General features: G+C 33.8%; 1 protein-coding gene across 2 annotated transcripts in view; it reads right to left on the bottom strand.

The window, feature by feature from the left end:
• Positions 1 to 1,651: 1,651 nt before the first annotated feature.
• Positions 1,652 to 27,393, bottom strand: part of Lrriq3 (leucine-rich repeats and IQ motif containing 3) — a 146,780-nt gene continuing 121,038 nt past the window's right edge. For both annotated transcript variants that reach the window (XM_013514453.1, XM_013514454.1), the window contains exons 7-8: positions 10,314 to 11,031; positions 1,652 to 2,159 (exon numbers count right to left, since the gene is read on the bottom strand). In XM_013514453.1, the coding sequence (XP_013369907.1) occupies positions 2,015 to 2,159; positions 10,314 to 11,031 (863 nt within the window). In that variant the 3' untranslated portion in view covers positions 1,652 to 2,014. The remainder of the gene's footprint in view (positions 2,160 to 10,313; positions 11,032 to 27,393) is intronic.

The following is a 27,393-nucleotide window of genomic DNA, read 5'->3' as shown; positions in this document are numbered from 1 at the left end:
CAGAGAGATTAAGCTAACTCACTCTGGCAAACTGAGGTCTGCTGTGCATTGCATCACCACACACTATCCCCATTTGTTCTTTTGCACATAAGAATTCAGTTTTCAACTAATTAACAGAGGTGAGAGCTGGTGCGATGTATTTAAGTAGACACTATTATTCACAGAAAATTAGGAAAATAACACAAGCATTTGATCTCAGCACAGCATTGAATCACAAATGAATAATCAATGTTGTGAAATACCCACTTGTTAGAAATTTATCATAAACTGATAGAATTTTTAAAAATTTAAAGCAAACATATTAAAAGTATACATATATAATTGATGAGTATTAAAGATAATTTTTTTGTCTTTTTGAGACAGGATCTCACTACGCCATTCAGGCTGGCCTTGAACTCACTTTGCTGCCCAGGCTGGCCTCAGACTCATGGCAATCGTTTTGCCTCAGCCTCTGGAGTGCTGGGATTAGAGGCGTGCACCACCACACCCATCCTTAAAGAGAATTTTTTAATGATATTAAATATATTTTATGAAGTGAATGCTGTCACAGTGATAGAAAAGTGCATGATCAAAACCTCAGTGGATGTTTAAATTGAAAAATTAATTACAGTAAAAATATCTTGCTTCAATCACACTTATCTCAGAATTCTAACTACTTCCTGAAGTAGGTCTGGAAGTTCTATTTTATGTCTTCTGTTTCAATATCCCAGTTTTCTCAGTGTTGTGAATTGATTCGAACGCCTTTCATGGTCACTTTGCACCGTGTCAAACTGCGTGAATGAGGTCGGTGATGTTTCTGAGCCTGCCTTTCTCTTGGAGGGCACACGACAGAGATATTCACTCTATTTTTGATCACACCTATTAAAGACACTTATTAAAGACAACTTCCAGAATTGCTTCAGAAAGTGACAGTGATGGGTTAAACGTGTTCATGAAAAGGAAAAGTATTTTGAGGGGGAGTTAATCGAAATGGGTCTTTTACTGTAATAAATTTTATTTTATCTTATTTGTCTTTTTGAGATAGGGTTTTGCTGGGTAGTTCAGGCCACCCTTGAACTCACTTTGTAGCCCAGGCTGGCCTCAAACTCACAGCAATCTTCCTGCCTCAGCCTCCCGAGTGCTAGGATTACATATATGTGCCACCACCCCTGGATCTTAATAAATTTTTAAAATATACACATTTGCTGTATATTTTAACCATACTGTTTATAAGAAAAACAATGGAATTTGATACAAATTCTCTATCTTTTTAATATTTCTTTAATTTTTTGAATTCTTTACTGTCAGTATTAAGTAAATCAATTCTGTGCACTTAATTGTCACAGATGCAAATTATATGGATTTTCTCTCGTGTCTCTTTGTCTCTTCATATATGTGTAATAAAAAGACAAACATATCAAAGTAAATATGCAGAAATCTTACAATCTATAAGAAAGGTACTAAGGATGTTTACATAGTTTGCATTTTCTATATTTGTATAAAAGCACAAATCACTGATGCAATGTTTAGATCTTTATTTTGAAAAAATATTGGTAATTGTTTTAATAAAATAAACAGAAAATATACTTAAATATATGAAAGCAGGCAATGAAAAGAATCAAAATATGAACTCTCTCAAAAGTCAGAAATAGTGGCAGAAATGATCAGATTATGATAGCCAGAAAAATATTTATTGCAGATAGCTTACAAATTGCTACACTGAGAGAGGATATGAAAGACGATATTAGCAGTCACTTTACAATATTGCCTGAAAGAGATGAAATCAGTTGAACTTGCTCCTTAGGAATTTGGATATCTAAGTAACCACTGGGAGACACTCAGTCTACTGGACTTCAGTTAAATTATGATCAACATTAAAAAGAATTTATTCTTTATATTTTTAGAAGACTTCAATATAAATCCATCTTGTGCTATAGAGTATTTATTTAGAGTATTAATTTGTAGCCCTTCATCTAAAAATAATTGCTGAAATTTAAGATGATCATTGAACGTTACTTGTCAATGGTTCATTTTGTCATTCCATTAAATAGTTAAAGGTAACATTTTTCACAGTTGCAACTTTTGTTTTAGCATCTTGAAGTCTTTCACAGGCTTTACGAAAAGCCATCATATCATGAACAAACTTTTCTTCACAGTGTCTTTTATGTACTTCTTGAGCCCTACAGGAAAAAGAAAGGCAGTGCGGTAGTTTTAGATTTTGAGAATCATGACAACTAAATTATTAGTAATAACAATTGGATTTCATCAAAACATTTATACAAATCATAAAAAGAAAGAACTCCATTTACAGATTTTTATATCATTAAATAATATTCATATTGACTAATGTTTGTTAAAACTTCTATTGTCTGAAACTGAAAATTCTTACAAACCATCCCTTCAGCTCATCAAAAGGTATCAAACAGCCTGTGTTATAATTCATAGAATTTCTACGTAAGCCTCACTAAACGTGGGCTTCAAAGACACTTTTTGATTGGAGTGTAATTCTTATTAAAATCCTCACCCAGTACCTTAGGCTGTTAATGCATTTGGAGATAGGGCTTTTCAGAGGTTAGTAAGCTTAAAGTTAGTACAAGTCACATGGATCAGTTCTGAGCCAATATGAGGTTCCTAGAAGAGTAGGAGACATCAGTGACACACACTCACAGAAGAAAGGACCTGTGAGGACAGAGTAAGAAGGTAGCTGTCTGCAACCTCTGAGACAAGACTCGAATCTTAGGGTTTAGTAAAGGCCTAAGTTTTAAAGTATTAAAATTTCGTAGAGAAATATTTAGTAATTCCCTTTGCCGGATGGATAACACTGGCATTCATCAGAACAGGGAATGTAGGAAGAACAGCCAGATGGGAGAAAAATTATAGTTCTCCTTGAGTAATATTGATTTTCAAGAGCCTGGTTAGCCATGTGGTTATGCTCACAGAGTTTAACATAGGGAGGCATTAAGAGTACAGGTAGTACAGCATTCTTGTTTAAAATCTGGCTTTGAAGCTCATGGTATTTTGGATGACTTGTATATGCTCTCTACCCATTTTCATCTCTAGGCAAAGGCAATCCAACTCACCAGGTTTAGTAAGCAGTTTACTGAACTAATTTATCTAAAAGCCTTAAAAAACTGCCTAACATTTAGTAATCATTCAGTGAAAGCTACTATCTTATGAGTCTAGAGATCAAGACTGTAGTCATGTCTGAACACGAAGGAAACTAGAATTCATGGCAATACACATACAATGAAGGATGCTAGTTAAGTCTACCGAGTAGATTTAACTAAACATCCTCACAAATACAGATTATAAATTATGGATAAAATGTACAGAGAATAATCCCTTAATAGCATTTAAAAGTGAGAAATACCCAATAATAAATTACATTTCTACATACCAACATCAAAAATTGGAAAAAGTGAAATTACATTACACCTTGACTATGAACAGAGAACCATAAAATACTTGGAAATAAGTTCAATATGAGAAAAAAAAAAAGACATCCAAGGCCTATATCACAAGATAAGAAAATACTGCTGATGGAAATTTTAAAAACCTAAACTAGTGGATGGTTATAACATTCAATATTATTAAGCTTTTGATTTTCCTTAAATTGATAGCTAGATTCAAAATAATGCCCATCTGTATGACAAGAGCGTTTAGGTAGAAATTAACATTTATCTTTGTTTCAAATATATACTACATTTTAGATTTATTTAATTTAGACCTACTTAGAATGCATTCAATTTAAATGGTTTGAACTTATTAAGTTGTCATTTGATAGAGAAATGCAATTGAATTGTAAACCAAAGCAACCTAGTAACAGCCAGAGTAAACTTGAATAAAGACAAAACTGAAATCTTCATTTTTCTAGCCATTGTGTGACAAATTAGTATAAATGGGCTCACTTACAATGGAGTTATATTATCACACAGTTTCCATGGGTCAGAAGTCTGGGTGTGGCATGGTCATTGAATTATGTCCCTAATTCTCACAAGGTTACAGTTGAGATCTCATCCAGGACTGCGGCTCTCAAGCCGGTCTTGCGGTCCGCTTCCAGGGTTTCTGTCTTCAAAATTCATTTTCCTCTCATACATTTATGTGCCCCCTCCATTTTCAACTCAGCAAATAATGTCAAATGCTTCTCCCACTTTGAATCTATCTGACTTTCTCTTTTGCTTCTGGATTTAAAGTCTAATGTGATTACACATTGCCCACCTGGATAATTCAGTAATCTCCCTATTTTAATGAGGATTTACTGAAATCCTTAATTACATATGCAGAGTCCCCTTGACCGGCATATTCACAGGTGTGGTATTTCAACATATTCATAGTCCTGGGGATTAGACTATGATATCCACCTTCATGGGAGCCATTACTTTGACTAATACAGGTGTCTTACATTATTTGATTTTAGTTACTAAGAGCATATATAAGGAGAATGCTAGTTTTTAACAAAGGAAACCTAATCCTTAGACAGTAGAAAAGGAAGTTAGGATAAACTCATGATTTTATAGAATTTTATAGAAATAGATATGGTAAATTTAGTGAATTCAAAATAGAAGGCTGAGAATTCCTTGGGGGAAATGAAGTAGTGTGCTGAGAGGTCACATGTGAGTTTGCATAGGAAGCTCTACAGTTGTGGAAACTTTGGAATTGACCTTGCAGATAGCTGGGGCAAGTAGAAGTGATAGAAGGAACAGATAAAGTTTTAGGTCATAAAATTAACATTCGCATAAATCTACAAGGCAGTGATTTTTTTTCTAGCCATTTTTATCCTGAATGCATGAAGTGAAAACAGATCACTAGATTGTTCCAAGGTAAGGATTTGTGGCGGAGAGGAGTTAGCACAGGAGAGGCAATGAAACAACAGGACTTCAGAGTCCCTGGACAGAATGGAAAAAGAATATTTAAAGAACCCAGGATCCTATACTAGAAATGAAAAAAATAAATGTATAACAAAAGCTATTTGAGCAATGGATATGATCACATATTTGAAGAATCTGTAGGGGGAAAGTAATAGATGAAAACAGTTGAAAAGATAGACTTTCATCAGAAAACATGCACAACAGTTTAAAATTTGAGAAGTAGGGTGGCTCTAATTAATGAGAAGTTCTTTTTCATCTATGCAAATGAGTTTATTAAAGTTAGGTATGTTATTAATTTACTTTAATTTTGTTTACACAGAATGACATTAAGTACCAAATTATGAAAGAAAATGCCATAATAAATGAGAGACGGACTTGGCTTTGTGTGTACATGATCACAGAAAAATATAGAGTAAAATGCAGAAGTCCATATGTAATATTTAATTAAATCATACAGATTAAACTTTGGCAATTTCAAGCACACTTTTTCTCTCTGAAGAATTTTTGTAGCCATGTTTATACAGGTAAGCCACTTTTATCTAATACTTGAAATGTCAATTTCAATTAAAATACAAAGCATTTAAACTGCATGGGAAATCACAGAAATTACACAATTAATACTTTGTAGATCATGCAAGTATATACCTTTTGTTTTCATCCCAGTATTGGAAATACTAGACAACACAGGATTAATTTTTTTGGCTTCACTTTCTGATAAGTTTACATTTGTTAGAATCTACTTGTGGCCATATTACTACTACATAGCAAGATCTGAATTAAAAAAGGAACAGTGAAATAGTTTGTTTTCCTTCTTACTTCTATTTCAACATTTTTAATATAAATATTTGACAAAAAAAGCACTGTGAGTAGGGAGCAATTTGTTCATGATTCTTAGAATATCATCGCCCTTTTCTGCATTTGGAATTAGTTCTGGTTGAAATGCAAAACATTTTGTTTTGGAGCTGCCACTTCTCTTGCTCACTTCCAGACAGGTGTGTCAATAATTTTATACTCACTTTGAGTCTTGTAGCACCATCCTCATCATGGATCTGCTGAAATTCTAGGATACAGATTACCACAATTTTGTATGCAATAAGATGGCAAGGAACAGCGATGGGCCCATATTGCATGTGTTTCTTTCTGTCATTTGCACTAAATTATATTGCTTTACCTAGTATAATTATTATTTGCATTTATTTTATTGACTAGTATTGTTAATTTACTTGTGGTTTTACTGAAAATATTTTTACGAACCGAAAAAACTAAAGTCAGGTGTGATAAAGATTGGAGAAATTCAATAATGTGAAAGGCAATTGGTCGTGTCATTCTCATAAATTTGGAAGTTAACCATGATTATGGCAAAGGTTGTTTGCAGGAAAGCTTTACAAATAAGAATATGAAGGCCCTAGTGAGTACCGAAGATAATATGTGATACACCTGGACCAAATAAGGAGAAAATAACAGAACTGTACAGCCACCTGGCTCGATAGACTTTCACTCTAACTTCAAAATGCAAACCCTGCTGTCCTGCGCTGAGTTGAGTCATCACTTTCTAGAGTGTGGACAAGAAGAACATTCAGGGGACCCCATGGCCTGCTTTTCTCAGGTGTTCAGGTTCTCTCATTTCAGCCTCTCTAATTCATGCCTAAATTCTCCTGTGACTAATTTATCAAATTGCTAAATTAGACCTTTTGAATTTCTCTTTTTCTTTTTTTTCTCCCTAATTCCACAGCAGTAGAAATATTTTCCATAATGATTTCAGTAATTATTGAGATTCATCAGAATGCTTTTGGGTCAACCGACTGATATTTTAGCGAAGATCAACAGCCTAAAAAGGTATCAGAACTGAATAAAGCTATCAAAGTTTATTTTTTTTAGTCATGGTTCCTTTCTAAGTTCTTTTATCAATATTACAATATTTTAATACATTTAGAGTAACACCCAATAATATTCTGGAGGTATACTTATATAACCAACACATGGGCTTATTCCTGCATGATTTCAAGGATTATATCTTGGCAGAAACTTACAAGAGAAGACAGTTCAGTTAGATAGATAGACAGAAAGACAGGCCAATTAAAATATGACTAGTGTAAAACTTGTTGGTTAGCTCCAAAATAGGAAAACATGTGTGAAAGATTCCAAAAGGGTAAAGATAAATTACTTGGGGTTCTGTCTCACATACCATACAAATATGTCTATGCCTTTCAATCTCTTTGAGTTATCTTACTATATTGTTAATTGAAGAAACTGTGAATAGTGTGATTCTCTCTTAAATAAAAATGTAAGCACATTTTGTCCAGTGAGTTTACCGTTGATTATTTTCCAGTAGATACTGACTAGCTAGGAATATACTTATAAATTTATTTCCATATTCTTTCTTTTCCATATATATATATTCATACTCTAAATCCTCATTTGGTCTAGTTGTAACATCTTATTTTGTTTTTCTTTACTAGATTAAATAAAACTTGTGGTTGTGCACTGTGTAAAAATTCTGGTTGTGCACTGTGGTTGTTATATTGGTATGAGCCATATATTCTATGGTCCTAAAATATATTCTTTAATAGCTAATGAAATTTAAGGCAATAACATACAGACTGAAACATTTTGAGTCAATTTTCTTTGAGCTTCTATTTCAATAACTTTAGTTTAAATCAAAAATCTTCATAATTTTTTTTTTTTTTGCATTTTCTGAGACAGATTAGCCAAAGTTTCTCCTAGGGATCGTTTTCTAACCCATTTCTTGAAAAGAAGGTTACATGGTCAACTCCACCTTTAAAATTCACCACTTCTCTCTATGGAATTCGTAAAGGTCTTTACCATGTAACTGTCCACTGAGACTTAGTGACTTTTTCTAATTGAGTTCATGTTTCTCAAGGAATTACATTTTCACTACTTTCCTGCATAATCCTTCTTCCATAAAAATGTTCATCACCTCGTTTTTCTCCTCACACTTTACCTGTCCTGAACTTTATGAACTCGCTCATTTGATGGTCTCTCACTATCTGTCCTTTCCCCAGATCTAATAGGTAAGTGTACTTTTTCTTCTATTTTTTGTGGGAATTCAAATGTATGCTTCTGTTTGCCATTGGACTGTGAGTTCTCAGAGAAGAAAGAGTGTTACTCATTTTTGTGTGCGAGGGCAGAGGAAGCTGAAGTGAATGAACACTTTGATGCTTAGTTAAGTCATCTTTGTCAAAGTCTTGATGGCATGCAGGAAACGCTATCCAAAAATATGGTACGTTAGCATACTGAGTTTTTCAAATGGAAGGAAATTGAGAAAACTGTAGAAGCAGAAAGATTTCCCTGAAGTTCTCTTGTCCCTTCTTTTCTAAAGACACTGTGACAGATGTCCCGTACTGTAACTGGAGGGAAGGAATATTACACAAAGAGGTCACAAAGAACAGGAACTTGCGCAGTTTCGCCCAGTCAAGCACCATTTAGGTCATACATCCTTCTTGTCCAACTGAATTTATATTCAATAATCCATTCTTTATCAAAATTCTAGGCATAAAAACAGTTTTCTCTTAACATTTGGTTCTTCATTTCTGAAGGTTTCCATGCCTAGTAAAATTTTTGATTGAATAAATTTGTTAAATTTTTCTCTAGTGAATGTGTCTGTTTTATAAGCATCTCAAGTATGAACCTACCGATAGATGAGAAAGGAAATATTTAATCACTCGTGCTTATTACCTACCAGAAATTTTAATTCTCTGATAGTTTTTGTATTATTGTTTGTACAGTTATTTGACTCTGGTTGTCTTATTGCCTTATTCCTCACATACAACTAAATTTTCAGTTTCTTAAGCCACATGATGTTTATGTCCCTATATTACTGGTTATAGGAATCTTTAAGATCTAAAAGTGAATTACTGCTTGGTTATAAGTACTCTGTGAACTGAAAATAAGGACTCCTTGGTAAAGAAAAAGGGATGATAAGTAAGGGAAAGGAAAAAAGTGTGGATAAAGTTTATTGCCATGAAGAAAGCACTCATGCCAACATGGATAACTATTCCAGTTGCTAGTGATGCTAGTTTCATAGCTTGGTTAATTATATTTCTATATAATTCATTTAATAATCCTAGCTGGAGACGCAGCTCCTTGGTAAAAGGTGCTTGCTGAGTGAGCCCAAGTACCTGAGTTTAATCCCCAGCACACACATACACACACACACACATATACACACACACATAATGTTCATTATACAAGCTTTGGAAAAATATACAGTGTCTCATTCTAGTAACTCATATGTTGATAATAGATAAGCAAAAATATTTAGACATCTTAGAGTTATAGAATGGTTTAAATTAAGTTATGTCTATTACTAAATGGAATTTATACTTGTTTTTCTTGATAAATATTTACTGAATTTGTTAATGAGGCACAGTAGTAGGCCCCGAAGTGGAAGGATGAGCCAGATTATTTTATAAAGCACTCCACATGCTAAGTAACTATGATATAGGTTCTTTACTGAAAATTGTTAGATTTGAAATGATGGGGAATAAAAGCATGAAATCTAGCTGCACAAAGACAAGTATCATACACTTGTGATGTATTTCTTTAGAGGAAAGGATGTCTTTTCCTTCACATTTAATCACTACTTACTCACTAATTTGAATACCCCAAAGTATTATGATTTGCATAACACCATAGAGATTCTTGTTGGGTAACATATATAATGTATACATTTAATATACAGTGCCCTACCAGAGTGCATATTTGAGAGAAAAGCATCAGCAAACTTAGAGATAAGAAAGTTGAAAATTGGATAGTGGAGACTAATTTATTTTCTCTACAGCGAGCACTTTTAGGTGAAGAGGGCAGAAGCTAGTGGAAAATTTTAATGTGAGACGATATTAGTGAAGAGCACATTTTCTGAAATGCCACTCAGATATTAAACTTCATTCTTTTGGGAATAGCAAACTATCAACATACTGCAGTATGAAATGATAAAATCAGAAGTTTATTTAAAAACAGTTGAAGTTCATAGGTTAGTGAACAGATGTGCCAGGAGGAATGGAGACTAGAGAGAGTGTGAATTCTTATATGAAGAGAGTTTGAAATGGCAGAGAAGAAGTAGTACTGAAAAAGGACCCATTGGAACACTCCTTCTAGCAGTAACTCATAGGAAAACACATTAGATAATGACACAGAGAAGCTGAGCTGTGAAGGGCTCAGGTTTCCAGCAATGGTCAAAAGGCTGGTGATAATGTTGTTTAGGACAAGAACAACTGAACTTAGCTTGGTTTTGAGCAATAAGAGTGAGAGGGAGGAAGGAAGGCATTATTTTATTGTCTAAGCTTTGACAATATATTAGTGCATTATTTCTCCTGTCTGTTTACATTATCCAAATTAGAATGTACCATACCACAAGCAAAATGTCATTTATTAGAACTCAGTATTTAGTATGAAATATTCACGTGTGATTGACTTAAAAGCTATTATCATATAAACTACACTTACCTAAATTCCTTCATATGCTTAAGTAAAATCTTCTGATATTTTTCGGCTTTAAGTTTTTCCTGAACAATCAATTTTTTCTCTCTTAGGACAGCTTCATTCTTGTTCAACCTGTCGATTTTAACCATTCCTTTGAGCAAAAGGGTGCGCTCATTATTTAAGCTTTGAATTAATAAGTTTTCTTCGGCCTTTTGGTACTTCTGTTCTAGAAAGAGAGTTCTTCTCTCTTTAACTTTTGCGAGATAGTTTAACCTTTCCTGCAAAAGTTGCTGTACACCTCTCTGAATTGTCTCCTTATGTCTTTCAATTAGCTTCTGTTCAATACATTTTTTCTTGTTTAAATTTTTTTCAACAGCTAGGCTAATTCTTCTTTGGGCAGCACGTGCCATGGCTACAGTTTTTACTTTTTCAGTATGGCGTTCCTGTTTCTTTTCTTCTGTGTAATATTCATCAACATCGTTAAGCATTTGAAGTTTTATACTAGGTCCCTGTGTAGTAAATCGCTTTCTTGTCTTCCTCTCCGATACTGTGTCTTTTTTAATTAGTGGTTTTGGATGAGTAATAGAAGATGGCTGGGTGAGGGCAGGAAAATAAACTTGCTTTTCTTTCAGTGCTTCAGCATACTTCAGTGGACCCGAAGTGCATATGGGCAGTTTGACAGATGATATACTAAAACTGGTATCCAATTCTTCATCCTCAGTTTCATCTGTAGACTCCTGACCTACATAAGACAGCAGATACGCATAAAACATGATCTAAGCTTATTTTTGGCCCAAATTCTTTCCAAAGCTATATTAATAAAACTGACGAGAACCTGTTATTTACTTTGCTAAACACCACTTTCCTCAACTTATATTGCAACTCAGAATTTTGCAGAGGAAAATGACTATTAGAATTGTTTAACACATGAATGCATTGAAGTGGATTTCTACATTTTCTCTTTTATCTCTAATAATTATTTAACTTGTACTGATTCAATAATAGCACCTTCTCTTATACATGTTTTTTATACATATTTTACATTTTCTCTTATACATATCTTCTCATATACATAGTTTGCTAAAATAATAACTTTAGAGAAATTCAACTGAGCAGAGTGTAACTCAGCAAAAAGCAGTTCATGAATGAGCACCGTCCAGAGCCAGAACCAGAATCGAGGAAGTTCAAGAGCTTTGCTTCACGGCTCTGGCAGGAAGAATTTATACGGAAAGCAGAAGTGACAGGTACAGAAGCAGCTTGGTTGTTTACAGGTCAATATTTGCCTTACTCAAACATAGTTGAATCCAAATGCCTGCCTGCAACTGAGTGAACCTTAGTTGCTCTGGTGGGAATGCGGCTTAGCCATGTGTTACAAAAATACTCTCCTTAAGTTAGGCGTTAAGACTGTTTATGTACAAGTGAGCTTGGCTGGTTATGTAAGGGGCCAAGATATGATGGCAGTTTTAGGCCTCATTTCATTTAATAATCTAGTAATATTTACCAAGGACACTGCAATGATAGTCAGTTTTATGTTATTTTCCTTAACTCTGGAAAACAATGATAGTTGCCATCAAAATGTTTTATTCAGGTAGACAAAGAAACTAAGAAAGGAAAATGGTTAGAAAGGAGAGAATTGAAGGAAAAATGGAAATAAAGTTATTGCTAATCTATGCCATAGTTCTTGCTATAGTATTTAGTAGATGCAAAGCTTCTTAACACTTCGGACCATTGTTGATCCTACATTGCTAGTCTCTGGCCTAGTATTTTACAGAGAACTTGGTTTATAGGGTCACGCAATTCAGCAAAAAATGTATGCTCAATGAGTATATTTGTTGGAAGGATGAGTAGACAAATGGGCAGGTAAATCTGTTGGTTGTGAGTAGTATTACTTGAAACAGGTAAAAGCCAAGGATTTGGAGTCAATGTGACTGGATCTAAAGCCTAGTTGTATCACTATATAGACTAGGGAAGTTATAAAATTCTCTGGCCTTCAGTGTCCTGTAATACATAGAATAGATACCTAACTTACAGGGTTCTTACAGTTTTAAACGACTTAATATAATATAAAATGCTAGTAAAATGTACTATATGAGTATAAAAACAGGACCTGATAAAGAGTGAGATATATGTTAGCTATTTCTTCATTATATTTGATATGCAAACCAAGAGACTTATCTCTTTAATTCCATCAATAGGACAGTGCTCAAAGAGCCATATGATTTAATAATGAGGAAAATACAGCACTTTTTCACCCTCAATATTCATTGGAAATTAAAAAGCAGAGCACAGAAGAACATTCTCTCATGTGCATATTTTGTTTGAAGATGATATTTCTCCTATTTTGTTAAAAGAGGAGCCAACCATTGGAAATGCTGATTTTTCTATGGCCAAATTTAGAAACTTGTCGGTCTGCTTACGAATCCTCTTCTAACCTGATAAACAAAGGGGACATTCTCAACACGTTAACCTCCACATTCAGCAATGCTACATTCATAACCACAGCCACACTACCTCGGTTCACTGCCCAGACACCATGCAAAGATTTTGTTCAGTTTTAGAATAGAAATCATTGAAGGCATTACATCTTTGCATGACCGGAGTCCTTTTCTTTGGCTTCTATGAATTTTTCAAATCAAAAACATTGTAGGATGAGGGAAAGGAGAAAAGAAAGAAAGAAAGAAGGAAGGAAGGGAAAAAACATATATGTATATACAAGGATAGCTGGGATAATTGTACTGCTGATGTCTATAGGTTTGTTGAAAGGAAGTTAATGCTTAATTTATTTTTTTTGACCAATTTTGCATGTTTATACCTGCTAATCTCAACAACTAATTTGAAGACAATATGCAATATAGCAATCATAGATGAATTTTGTTTAGTGAAGCTCTGTATCATTTCTAATTTTTTAAATTATTTTTAATTCGTTGAAGATAACAGTACGTAATATAACAACCACTGTTAATTTCTATCATCTTGTTTTGAAATCCTATTTGTTTTTATTGTTTTTGTGCTGCTTTGTTTTTGTCTATGTTTTTTGTTATTGTCTTTTTTTTCTTTAAAATAAAAAGGAAATATATTTTACTTCTATTTTTACCACTAAACCATCCAAACTGTTCTATTAAAGAGTATTGTCTTAGTCATTCTCTTATCACTGGGAAATACCCATTCAAAGCAGATAAGATTTATTTTGGCTCACAGATTCAGAATTTTTGGTCCATGTCAGGGAGGCTTAAACGCAGACACAGCACCATGAAGGGCCTGGGCAGAGGAGCTGCCGTGTCTGATGGTCAGGCAGCAGAAAGAAGCAAGGAGCGGGAAAGGAGACCCTTCCACGTCACCCCCGAAACCTGTCCATCCTAACCAGACCCCATCCCATGGCAGCTGTCACTTATATCACCCCAGGCTTCCATCCTTTTCCTGAAACCCTGCTGATGAGCACACGAAGCCTTTGTGTTACATTCTTGATCTAAATCATAACAACTTTTATGATATTAAATACAAAAGACACTTTTTCTGTTTTAGCGATTCTGGAAATCTCAGTGGCATTTTACTTCCTTAGGCATCCATCTCTCTTGAAACCTCCTTTTTCAGACTCTGGAGTGCCATCCTGTACTACCTTTTCTTTTCCATAGTTCCCCCCTAGTTTTGTTTCCAAGCATTTTCTCTTCTATGAAATGTCATCCTGTTGAATTTCCTGAGGATTTGACACCAGGCCTCCTTCATCTCTCTCTGTGTTCTAAGTGAACATGACATAAAAGCCAATGTCTATGCTAATCACTCTCAAATTCAACAATTTTGCTTATAAATCTTTTTGTTTGTTTGTTTTAGTCTTTCTGAGACAGTCTCACTATGCAGTTTAGGCAGAACTTGAGCTCACTTTGTAGCCCAGACTGGCCTTGAACTCACAACAATCCTTCTGCCTCAGCCTCCTGAGTGCTGGGATTACAGGCATGTGACACCACGCCCGGTCAGATCTTTTACATATATTTTAAACTGGGCACTTTAACAAGCTTTTGTTTGCGGCCAGAAATCTATTCCCTCTAACAGCAGCCCTTCTTATCTCAGTATACAATATCTAATAGTTTTGTGTACCACTTAAGCTTTATTAATATGTATTATAGATTTTTCCTCCAAATGAAACTTAATTGACCTTTCTTCCTCTCCTATTCTCTATTCCACCTCTTATTTTAACTATATCAGTAGATTAAGTAGTATCTGTATTTAATGACACATAAACTATTTATTAGTTATTTATCAAATGATATCTTCTAAATTCTTATTATTACATATTTATGTCCAAGATATGCATGAATTGTAGGGTAATTGCCTGGAAAAATTATTGGATATCAGAAATACAAATGATAACAATAAGGTCACCTCATTTGAGTATAGTTTTACAAGTGTAATGTTTGATTTGACTTAATTGAAAAAATACTGGGAATTTACTTTGAACCAGGGTCTTAAAAAAATAAAAACTGTCCCTTCTTTCCCAACAGTTACATTCTAGTGAAGGAGGCAAGGTTGATAAAACACTGAGGCAAATATTAAGTTTTATACAAAGAGCCATAAAGCCACAGAAAAAATATTTTATCCTATCCGTGCCAGAGTAAATCACTTATCTGGGCAGAGATGGGATAAAACGTTCTAGACAAAGCTGACAAAGATGCTCTTAACCAATTTTTTTTTTTAAAGAGAATAAAAAACCCAGAATTTCAAAACAAGATGATAGGAAATTAATAATGGTTGTTGTACTGCATATTGTTATCTTCAAAGTAATTGTTTGGATTACCATGTATAGACATGAAAAATTGATCTGACAATTAAGCATTTATTGTTCCTTTCAATAAACCAATAGAAATTTAGCAGTACAATTATCTTAAGTATCTTGCATATGTATATGCATATACATATATATTATATATATTAATATGTGTATGTATATATTCTTTCCTTTCCTTCTTTCTGTTTTTTTTTTTTTTGTTTTGGTTTTTCTCCGGTACCGGGAACCGAACTCACGACCTTGCGCTTGCCAGGCAGGCGCTTTTGCCGCTGAGCTAAATCCCCAGCCCCTCCTTTCCTTCTTTCTTTCTTTTCTCCTTTTCCCCAACCCAGTCATTCGTTCCTCTTGAGCAGTTTCCCTTCCACAGTATCTATTGTACCTTTTGGATTTTATTCACTCTTTCAGTTTCTTACACTCTATTTGTAAGCAGAATTGTTTGCTGAACTGCAGTGGTTATTCAGTAGAGGGGAGATATTAAGCTCACTTCTAAATACATCAAAATAAATGATGATGTATAGCCAACAGGCAGAGTGGGGGATTAGTGGATGGAAAATGATTAGGAGAAACCCGCTCACTGAGGGAGAGTCTTGCTAGGCTGATTCACCAAATCCCCACTGAAGACAGGTAATAAGATAAAGAGTTTGCGGGGGCAGGATGAGGAAATGTGGATACAAGACAGCTAAGGATGAAACATGTGGGTAAATTCATGTCTAATAGGCACATAGCAAATAGGTAAAACATGAAAAAGAAAAAAATGGGGGCCATAGCCTGTTGATAAATGCATTCCTATGGGAATTACTACTAACAAAGGGAACTGTTATATGTCTTCACTCAAGTTTACCACAGGAAGTCCCAGTGTACACCTGAGATCCTAACTGAATTTATTAACAGCAACTTCTTTCACTCTTAGAGTGACATACACTGGACAATAAGTTGTGTGGTCACCTTAGCCAATAGGCACACTGACTAGTAGAGGAGAGTAACTGACAAACAGGAGAGCAACTCTATTATCTGCATTGTTTTAAGGTAAGGATTCTAGTAGAATGTGCAAGACTTGGAAGTTAATAAATGTCTTTGTACAGACTGAGGATGAGTTCCACAGCTCTGTGCAGGCAGAGATCCTGTCATCTTTCTTCTCTATGCCAAACACTTAGAAGAACACCTAGTACAGGAGAGAGGCTTTCAGTAAATATATATCTAATAGACATTTTCTCTAAAGAAAGCTGAAAGGGTTCAAGAGTACTCTTCAACTTGGCATTGAGAAATGGATAATAAACTTTCTTCTTAACATCTTTCAATTTCCTTTCTATATTCCCAATATTTTCCATTATTCCTGTTGATAGCCCTACACTTTAAATAAAATAGTCATTACATCTCAATGGTACTTGGTACTTCTTATCTTTGGCTCGTGTTATCTCACTTGTTTGAGAGTCTCATTTGCGTTACTATGTCAAATAGAGCTATTCACTTTAGTATAAACGCCTTTACCGTGGGCTATAGATACTAAGTGAAATTCTTCATATAAATGTTGATGTTTATCTCAATATTGATAAATTATATATTAGATATTATAGGGGTTGCCTTTGCAGAAAAAAAAACTACACGTAAAGATGTCCAATAACTGACATGTTGGGGTAGGATTCTAATAGCTGGACAAAATTAAACAAAAGAGAACTTGATGCACCTCAGGGTGAAAAACATCAAGTAGTGTTTAATGCTAAAACGAAAATATCAACATTCTCAGGATAGAACCCAGAAAATCACAACTTCATATTTGATGTGCCCACATCCAAAACATGTAATGTAAATGAGTGTTATACCATAAAGGGTGGTAAGATTAAGTGAACAATTGTATTTGATTTGTGGTAAGATTAAGTGAACTATGGTATTTAATTTCCATAGTTTGTATGAAGTCATGTGACACTAACATTAAGTAAACTAAGGAAAGTTAAGGATTTGTACACTATGTCCTAGACAAATAATATAATTCAGAGAATTAATTAAAACTCCAAAAGATAAGTCAATCAAGATGAAATTAAATAAAATTTTTAAATAACCTTTGAATCATCAGAAAACCAGGAAGAAAACACATGACATATAATAGAATAGAAATCAAATAATAAAATAGGAGGCCTGTTAAAATAATCAAGATAGTTAATCAATAATTAAGTATTAATGTTCTAAATATTCAATTGAAAAGATTACTGCAATAGATTTTTAAAAAATCAAGATCCACTAAAGATTGCCAGCAGAGATGTAATTTTAACTTAAAGACAAAGAAAAATGAAATGCATATTATGAAAAAAAATGCAAACATTAAACATAAAATGCAATGATATTTGATTGAAAATGTCTGAGAAAAGAGAAAATCCAATAAAAAGTAGGTTCATCGGGAAGAAATAACAACCACAACGTTCTTGTGCTTTATAATGGAAAACAACACATCAAGTAAAACTGACAGAATTAAAGAGAAATCTGTAATTGCAGTAGGAGATGTTAGTACTTATTTCTTCAGAACTTATAGAATGATTTGAATACTTCTTTTGGCAAAATGTCTATATCTTCATTCCTCATCCATTTTTCTTAGGTTATTTGGTTTCCTACTATTGAACTGTATGAGTTTTCAAAAGCACTTGTTTTTATTAGCTTATCTTTGCAGTACATAATCAGATTCATGGTGAGAAGGTGGTACGTGTATGAAACACAGCTACTTCTCTTTTTGTCCCCCTCTTTTCTTCCCTCCCCCTTCCCTCTTTTTCAATAAGTGGTTTACAAATATTTTTCCCCACTACACAGGTTGCTTCTTCATTTTGCTATAATTTCCTTTGCATTGAAGAAACATTTAATTTCATGTAGTCTCATCTGTTTATTTTTGCTCCTGTTGCCTGTGTTTTGGTGTCAAATAAAAAAAATCATTGCTGAGATCAATGTCAGTGTGTCTCTCCCTATGTTTTCTCTAAGAACTTTATGGTTTCGGGTATAAGTCTTTTCTGTTGTTTTGAGTTAGTAGCGATGGAATGTGAAAGGCGAGTGCTCTACCACTGAGCTACATCCCCAGCTCTATTTTTAAGTCTCTGCTCCACTTTGACTTCAATTTCTACATGGTAAAAGGTAGGAGTACACTTATATTTTGCATGTGTATGAGTTATATCCAGTTTTCCTGACATGATTCATTCAACAACTTATTCCTTCTCCATTATTTATCTTTGTCTTTGTCATTAGGTGGATATATATGTGGGTTTCTTTAGGACTCTGTAGTTTGTCCTGTTGGCTTGTTTCTGTTTTTATGAAAATAGAGCTTTAAAAATGTACATTGTACTTTGAGATGCTTTCTCTCAAAGGAAGTTTGTATTTAACAAGGAGGGCCCAAAGTCTCACAACATGACTGACGCAGAGAAGAGGGATTTATTCGAAAAATAATACACAAGTGACATACCTTTGAATAAATGGCTCAGTGAGATAAAAGATCTCTGTAGTGAAAATTCAAAGCACTAATGAAAGCAGTTTGAGATATTTGATATGAATGCTTTTCTTCATCTAATTTTATTCTTCTATTTAACCTCACCTGAAGAATTGTGTTTATTTTTCCCATGCCATTTTTTTTTTCAATTTATTTTAAAAGTAAAAGAAGGAAAACATATTAACAAACAGACATCCATTTACAAAATAGCATAAGGACAACACAAGCAATACTGAATTACAGGTACAATACATAAGATCAATACAAGCAATACTGAATTACAATACTGAATTCCTACAGTGGTAGAAAATTAACAATGGTTGTTGTATTGTGTATTGATATCTTCAAGGTGGTTTCTCAGGAAAACAAATAGAGACATGCAAGATTGATCAAATAAGTAATCATTAACTGTTCCTCTCAGTAAAGTGATAGAAGTCAGTAGTACAACTATGTTAGCTATCCTGTATATACATACATATATAATTTCACCTTCTTTCTTTTCTCTTTTCCCACACCCCAGCTGGTCTTTACTTTTGAGCATTTTCTTTTCATTTCACAATGTCTATCATACCTCCTAATTTGTATTCACTCTTTCAGGTTCTTACACTAGTGAGACAAGGCAGACGGTTCATGAACAAAAACCAAATTGCATGTGAAACACTTGAAAGAATCAACAACTGGGATCTCATCCTACTGAAAAGTTTCTGCACATCTAAAGAAATCACCAGCAAAGTAAACAGAAAACTCACAAATTGGGAAAAAAATTTTAGCTGACTGTCCCTCAGTCAAAGGTCTTCTATCTAGAATATATAAAGTATTAAAAAACATCAGCCCCCCAAATTCAGGGACAAAATCCAAAAATGGGCATCTGAGATGAATACACACTTCTCAGATAAAGAAATACAAATGGCAAATAAATACATGAGAAAATGTTCCACATCGTTAGTCATTCGAGAAATGCAACTTAAAACAACACTGAGATTTCATCTCACCCCAGTAAGAATGGCTAGCATTAAGAAATCAAACAATAACAAATGCTGGTGAGGCTGTGGAGAAATAGGCACCCTTCTCCACTGCTAGTGGGAATGCAGACTGGTGAAACCACTGTGGAAATCAGTTTGGAGATTCCTCAGAAAACTTGATCTAGAGGTCCCATTCAACCTAGCTATTGCCCTTCTGGGTATTTCCCCAGAAGATCTGAAAACATTATATCACAGCGATATATGTGCACCCATGTTTATAGTAGTACAATTTATAATTGCTAAAATGTGGAAGTTTCCCATGCCTTTTGCTTTGGCTCTCTTATGTCTTAATCCTATTCATAGCATCAAAAGTCTTTTTTAGATCTTGTCAAGAATATTATTGGCTAAAACAGCAATGATGTTAGACTAGGAAATTGCAAAGTAAGCTCTAAGTACAATTACAAAGGCTGTGTGGATAACAGCTTTGTATTGATGATGTTTTTCATGACACATCTACACTAGGAACAAGCCAAGGATAATAATCACAAATTCCACACACATACAAGTTCCAATCTGCAAGTAGACTGGTGATTTTATATATATATGATTTGGAGTGACCGACAACCAGCAAAAATTGTTCAATAACAAAAGTTCCCAAATGGTATTTATATATTTGAACTAGGGAACTGACAATAAATATAGTTCCAGTGAAATGGGCTAAAGGTCACTTGTCCATATATACAAGGCAAGACATTCTATCAGCGGCATCACCTTAGAATATGAAGGGCACTGAGATAAGATAATGCAAACTGTCATGTCATGGTGCAAATACAAAGGAACAAGGTGACATGGGGTCACTTGGTACTGCATTGTGGACTCAGACTTCTGTGGGAAATTGTCTAGAAATACAGTGATGCACATTTTCTAAACACTGGTTGACATCACTGTGGACACAAACTTATTGAGTTGTATGAGAAAATAACTTCTACAATTCCTTTAACACTCTTCTTTCATATAATATCTTCTTGGTTTTTAAAGCAATTAGTTCTTTGAATTGTCAGCTTAGAAATAACAATCACTTGGCCATTCATTTAAACAGTAGTCCTAACGTTGTGTGAAAATAAGATAATAAAGTAGCTTCTAACTACCTATGTAGGGTGAAAGAAGGATGGAAAATCAAGTGCACAGAGGCATACTCAAAAGCCCTTGATTAAATCCTGTATTGACCGGGGGCCCTCTAACACTGACTATAAAATTAACGATTCTTCCTGCTTCTCAGCTTGAAAAAATTGAGCAAAGTATAACTAGTATGCAAAAACCATACAAATATAAAACCTCCCCATATAAAAATGTGGCTAGGTTGTTCCCTAATGTTTCTAAGAAAAAGAATAACAAACTTCCAATCAATCTGTAGTAGCAAAATAATATATCCATGAATTTCTACTGTGTCTGTCAATGAGTTTTAGTCAAAATGTGTTATAAAAGGGCCCCAGAACCTCCGTGCTTACAAAAAGAAACTCCATTGCAAGGAAAATGTTCGTATCTAACATGCGCTCCTGCCCCTAAAGATGACACAGCGTCCAATTGCACGGAGAGGATTTTGGGTTTGGTTTTCTTTCTTTTTTTTGCCTTCTTAATAAGAGGTTATAAATTATTACATGTGAATTATGAAATATTCTTTAATATTGTTTTAGTACATTAAATAACCTTTTGATAAGCGTCTATATTCAGTGTCAACTCTGTAACTCAACTCTTATTCTAAAAGTACTAAGTTGAACTTGCCTCACAAAATGCATCCTTCCACCTTACTTGAGTTAGCATCTAGAATGTGAATAACGAGGAGAAAGGTTTCCTTACTTTCACCTCAACTTTTCTATCTTTTAATGACTCAGTTACCATGTGCAGAGAACGAAAGACATTTCAAAGCTGCAGTTCCAACAACTGCAGTGGCCAGAGCAGGTAAGCGCTAAATATTTCTAGAGAAATCCCTTTAAGGAATATTTACAAAATCAACATCTAAAAGGCCTAGGTTATGACAAGTCCAAGTAATACGCATTTCAAAGTAGAAATAAACAGAAGGGTCAGAATGTGTGCAGAGCCTTCAGAGTATATATACAGTCAATTCAAAAACAGATATTCAAGGTCATAATTGCTACTTATAGTTGTAGTAGAGTTCATTTACCTTTTTTTTATACATAAATTATTTTTATTTCCTTTCAACTTTAACTCCACCTAATGCATTAATGACTCTTCTATTTTAAGTCATGTTAGATAATATCCTTACTATATTTGAAAATACATGAGCATTTATTTAGATTCAGGTCTCAAATTTCAACCTCTATATTTTATTAATGTAACAAATACCAATTTCCCCCAATGGCATCAACTTTAAATTACATATGATCTCAGTGAAAAACAACATAACATCTATTTGCCTAAAATCATTTTGATTCATTTATTAATCTATTAATTTATCTATTCCCCATCATTCATACAAATTCTTAGTTTGTAAGTATGATTGATACTCAATAATAAAAATCCAAAAGTCATTATTCAAACTCTTTGCACTTCTTTGTTTTCCTTTTCCTGTAAAGTTTTTCTTCTTTTGATTTGAGAATCATTTGGTTTTTATGCATACTACTGATCTTACTTTAGTAAAAATGTTCTCCTTCCTACATATTACAGTTAGATAAATATATGTGAAAGCATATATATAATTAAATATTTGCTGTGTGTAAGGCATTTTTCTAGGCAAGTAATATAAGGTAGTTGTGAAGAAAAGAATGGTTCTATGTCTCATGGAATTTCTAGTGGGAAAAAAGATAATAAACAAGAAAATATCAAATAATGCTTAGTGCTGTGATGAATATTAGTCAAAGTAAAATGCCACTGAGAGCTTCTAGTGATTAGACTAGGTGAAAAGGAAAGACTTCTAAAAGGAAATTTTAATTTTAGACCAGAAAGACAAGAAGGAATAACTGGTTAGGAAATGAGGAAAGTGAATATTCCATGAGAAGATACAAGCTACTTTAAGGACAGAAGGTAGTAGCACTTGAGCCTTCTAAGAATAATGGAAAACCCATATGGAGTCCAGCAATCAAGATGAAAGTGGTGTTAGGTTTATTCAGATCGATCCTGCAAGGGCTAGATCTGTGAAGAACTGGAGGTGATGGAAAAGAGTTGAGATTTCATTGTGTGATTTGGATCCATTTAGGCAGGGAAGTTATATGTTATATGATTTTACCATGAAAAGAATAGATTTGAATGTACACCACAAGAGTATAAGAAGGGAGACTGTAGTGCTTACAGAGCAGAGCACTACCGGCCATAAAGAAAGACAAACGAGTCATTTGTAGGAAAATGAATGCACTGGACGTAATGTCAAGTGACATAAATCAGGCACAAATTAAATATTGCATGGTTTCTCTTACATGAGAAACTCAAACCATAAATAAAGAGGAAATAAAAGATAACAGGAAATAGAGAGATGGGTCTTTCTCAACTGGGAAGGGAATCAAGAGATGGAAGGTGGGGGGAGGGAGGAGAGCAAAAGAGAATGGAAGAATGAAGATGTGTTATGTATATTGACCAACTCTACATAAGGTGTGTAAACAGCATGCAGTGCACACATGCACTAATAAAAATAAAAATCTAAAAATGAGCAATGAGAAAGAGACACCATTTGAAAACTACTGCAGAAGTTTGGATAAAACATGATGTCCAGTATAAAAGCAATGGAATTGCAAAGATTTGGAAAGCATTAACATATATTTTAGGGATAAAGCTGTAAAGCTTGCTAATAATAGATGACATACTTGGGAAAAATAGCAGTCAAAGTCAGTGGTGAGCATTTGGATGATGGACCAGTTTACAGTAATCCCACTTGCTAAGGAAAACAGGATCAAAAGTATTGGTGAACCAGGTTAAATATTTCACATGCATTTCTGTTTTTGCAGTAGTTTTGATATTCAAGTCTATAAATTAATATTTCATAATTCAATGTCATACATAAATTCCTTATGCTTTAAAATTCCATTATTAAAATATTATTTTAAAATATTTTATTCTTAAGATATCTTTTTGATCAAATAGTATTTATTTCCATGTACATGATTACTAATATTTCTGAAGTAAAACTGAAGAAACTATCAACATTATTAATAATATTAGATGAGATGTAAAGGAAAAATCCTTGTATTTCCACTCATAATTTCTACACATTTAATTTTTTGACATGAGATACAATAATGATTTATTTCAAATATCATTTACCTATAAAAACAAATCTTTGCTAAAAAGCAATTGTCCTTTTATTTGTACTTTATATATTCTTACCTGTTTAAGAGGATACAACTGGATCATATCATAGTCAATTTATTTTCAGTTGTCTTAAGTTTTAAATGCCATGTAAATCTTTTAGAAATCCAGAAACCAAAATCATTTGTGGTCAACACCACTCATTTGGTTTTTCTCAATGCATTACAGACTTATGAACCATCTTTAAAGAACAAGTGGTCTAAGCCTATTTAAAATCAGTGCAGCTATGTTCTGAATGCTCAGAAGGAGGTCCTCAGGACACCTGAACAGCATCTTAGTGCCAGCAGACTTCAAGGCAGACTGTCATTTGCAAATCCAAGAAAAGGTGGGAAGGAGAGAATGAAAGGGAATCAAGGAAAAGTAAAAAAATGAGAAAAGAGGGATAAAATGGAAACAAAGCTTTGTAAACAAGGGGAAAAGAGTTTGAAAGAAGGGGAGGGAAAAGGGAGGGGAAAAAAAAGCAAGGTGTATCATGTACAGGTGCAAGCTCTCTGTGATGAATGTGATCATTGTATATGCCTAAATTGTACCAATAAACTTAATTATTGTTTTTAAAAAGGGAATGTGAGAAAGAGACCAGTGGCATTAATTTCTATAATGTTATCTGAGTTTGCTTGTTTGACATAAAAACGTCATTGAAATTATAGTGACATAGTTGCCATTTTCATACTATTTCATTAGTAACAACAAAAACGGTTTCAGTAACACCATCACACATGCACTCATACTATGTTATAAATGGATTATTTAAATCATGATTCAAGATTATCTTAATAAAGAATAAAATTCACCAAAAAGCTCACATTTCACATGGAACAGAGCAATATCAGGGAATAATTACCATAGGTTACAAAGTTGCAGAGTTGCAGAGAAATTATCTCTACCATTCAACATCACTAATCCATTTCTAAAAATCAGCCATGCTGTGAAAAAATTCTATACTGGAGTTTGTCTACATTTTATACAGCAAAACTGTAATGCAATACACATTAACCCCAAACCCTATCCAATTTTCAAAATTAAAACTAAAGCCTCATAAACAGCAAAACATACAAACACAAATTATAAGTACCTTTCATATTATTATGTAAATTACTTAAACATTTGCTTTCTGATTATCAAATGATAAGGTTGCTTACAAATAGATGTTTCCATTGCAATGCTTTGCTCCTGTGGATGGCAGCCACCTCTCAAAGAAACAGCCCCTGTTTTTACATCTATCATCCTTTAAAACTGTCTATGTGTGATTTTTTTCAACATACTTATTCACGTATGCTTCATGTACAATAAGAATTCACCACTAAACCACCGCAGTGTACAATGCAATGCTTCTTGTATACTGACAAGTGTTTTGCAGTCATAAGCATCACCACAAACTGGATTTAGAATATTTCCATCACCCCTAACAGAACTCTCCTACCTCTAGACTTATATACCATCCTCTGAGTATCAGTGCTTCCCCAGCCTGGTGCAACCACTAACCTATTTCTGCCTGTGAAGATTTACATACCTGGACAGTACTTATTATAATCATATAATGTCTGAATTGCATTATTCTAGGAAATTAACCATAGTGTGATCATTTCTTCAATTTTTTGATTCTTCCTTTTATCTAGCTTCCCTTTATCTACTCTGTGATGAATGCTATTTGTCTGATTATTTTAGATAAAAAAAAAAGATTTAAACCAATGTCGTGTCTGTCCATACATAGCATTTAAAAAATAAGTATAATTTGGGCAACTGTTAGCGCATTTTTAAGGTCACACTTAGTACATCAGATATCTTGGGGTGATATTCATATATTTCCTTGGACCCCTCTGATTACCCATATATTAGTAGTCCAATTTCCACTGAAACCATGCTTTGATTCTGCCATTCTTTTGATTTTGAACCATTTGGTGGACAGCTGTCAGGACTATTGGGTAATGGTTAAGTTTAAAACACCAGGAACAAAGTTTACTTGGATTTCTGAAATGCCACATCTCAGCATATCAGAAAGTGTGTTTAAGCAAGTTATTTAACCTCACAATTGTTCATGGTACAAATCTGCAATTAAGTTAGAGTAAAAAGTTTGGCCAGTAGGAAAAATTCCTAAATTTTGGTTTCTTCTCAGTTATCTATTTCAGTCTAAGATATACAAATTCTCACTCTCCTGATATGGTAGACACTTGCAGTTTACCAAAAGCCTTTCTCGGGCTCACAAACGCTATTAGAGTAGACCTGAGCCAATACATATTTAGTAAACTTTATTTTTATTATACATTAATGATGAACCCCTCCTTGATCTTTTCTCTCTGAAATATACTTGATCTGCCCTTCTTTTTTTGCTTCATGATATGTTAGAGCTGAGTGCTCTAGGATACAATAATTTCTAAATTGTAGGAACTTTACACTTGATAATAATTCATGCCTTCAAATTATTTTTTGATGAAAGGTGATTCTTTAACAATTCCTTTTCTCATTATTATTTTTGGGTTTTAAAAACAATGTATTTACTGATATATAATTCATATAGCTACATATATATATATACACATTATATATATATACACACACACAATGAATGTACCTCAGTTCATGAACTTAATTTGTTTCACTATTTTGAAAAAATGGCCACGTTTGTGTCTGCATAAGAAAAATGACCGCAGCTGTTTTTGTTACCGGATGCAGAGTTGGCAAACAGAAATAAATTTTTGCCAAAGGCTTCGTTTGTAAACCAAACTACTTGCAAACAAATTATGCGTGAACCAAGGTACCACTGTACATTAGATAACAACAATAATCAAGACTATTCTTCCCGCATTTAATTGTGTAGGTACTACAGGAAAAATACTGCATTGATCTAAATGTCCTTATGCCAATTTTGCATTGTGCTAATAATCACTGTGACTTCACAGTAAGTTTGGACGTCAGGAAGTGTTCTCAAACATGATTTCTCTTTACCAAGACTGTTTCAGTCATTTGGAATGCGTTGAATTCTATATATAGATTTTTTAAAGAAATGTAATTGTTTTATTAGTACATGTTTGCAGTACAGGCAGTTTACCGTCACCTTGGGAAGTGAGTACATATACATAATACAGCTTCTTTTTCTAATCTCTTCCCCTTCCTTCCTGTCTCCCTCCCTTCTGTTTTAAATCCTCTTTCCCCATTTTCTTTCTTTTTGAATTCTATATATGGATTTTAGGAATAACAGTTCCATTTCTGAAAAAAAAATTAGGCTTTTGATAGGAATCATTTGTCTCTAGGTTGCTGAGTAGTATTGCTATGTTTATAATTTTAAGATATCCAATTCAAGATATCCAGTTCATTTATTTTGATTCTCTTTCATTTCTTTCAGAATATTTTCTTGTTGCTGCTGCTGCTACTAATTCTCAGTGTAGAAGTTTTGTATTTTTTTTTTGTTAAATTTACTTCTGAGAATTTTATTTTTTGATGCCACTATACATGAAATTGCATCCTTAAATTTTTTGTCCATTCCTATTATATAGAAATATAATAGGGGCTGGGGATTTAGCTCAGTGGCAAAAGCGCCTGCCTGGCAAGCGCAAGGTCGTGAGTTCGGTTCCCGGTACCAGAGAAAAA

Source organism: Chinchilla lanigera, unplaced genomic scaffold, assembly GCF_000276665.1.
Source record: "Chinchilla lanigera isolate Chin_1 unplaced genomic scaffold, ChiLan1.0 scaffold00022, whole genome shotgun sequence".
NCBI lineage: Eukaryota > Metazoa > Chordata > Mammalia > Rodentia > Chinchillidae > Chinchilla > Chinchilla lanigera.
Note: the sequence above shows the minus strand (reverse complement) of the source record. Positions and strands in the feature narration are given on the sequence as shown.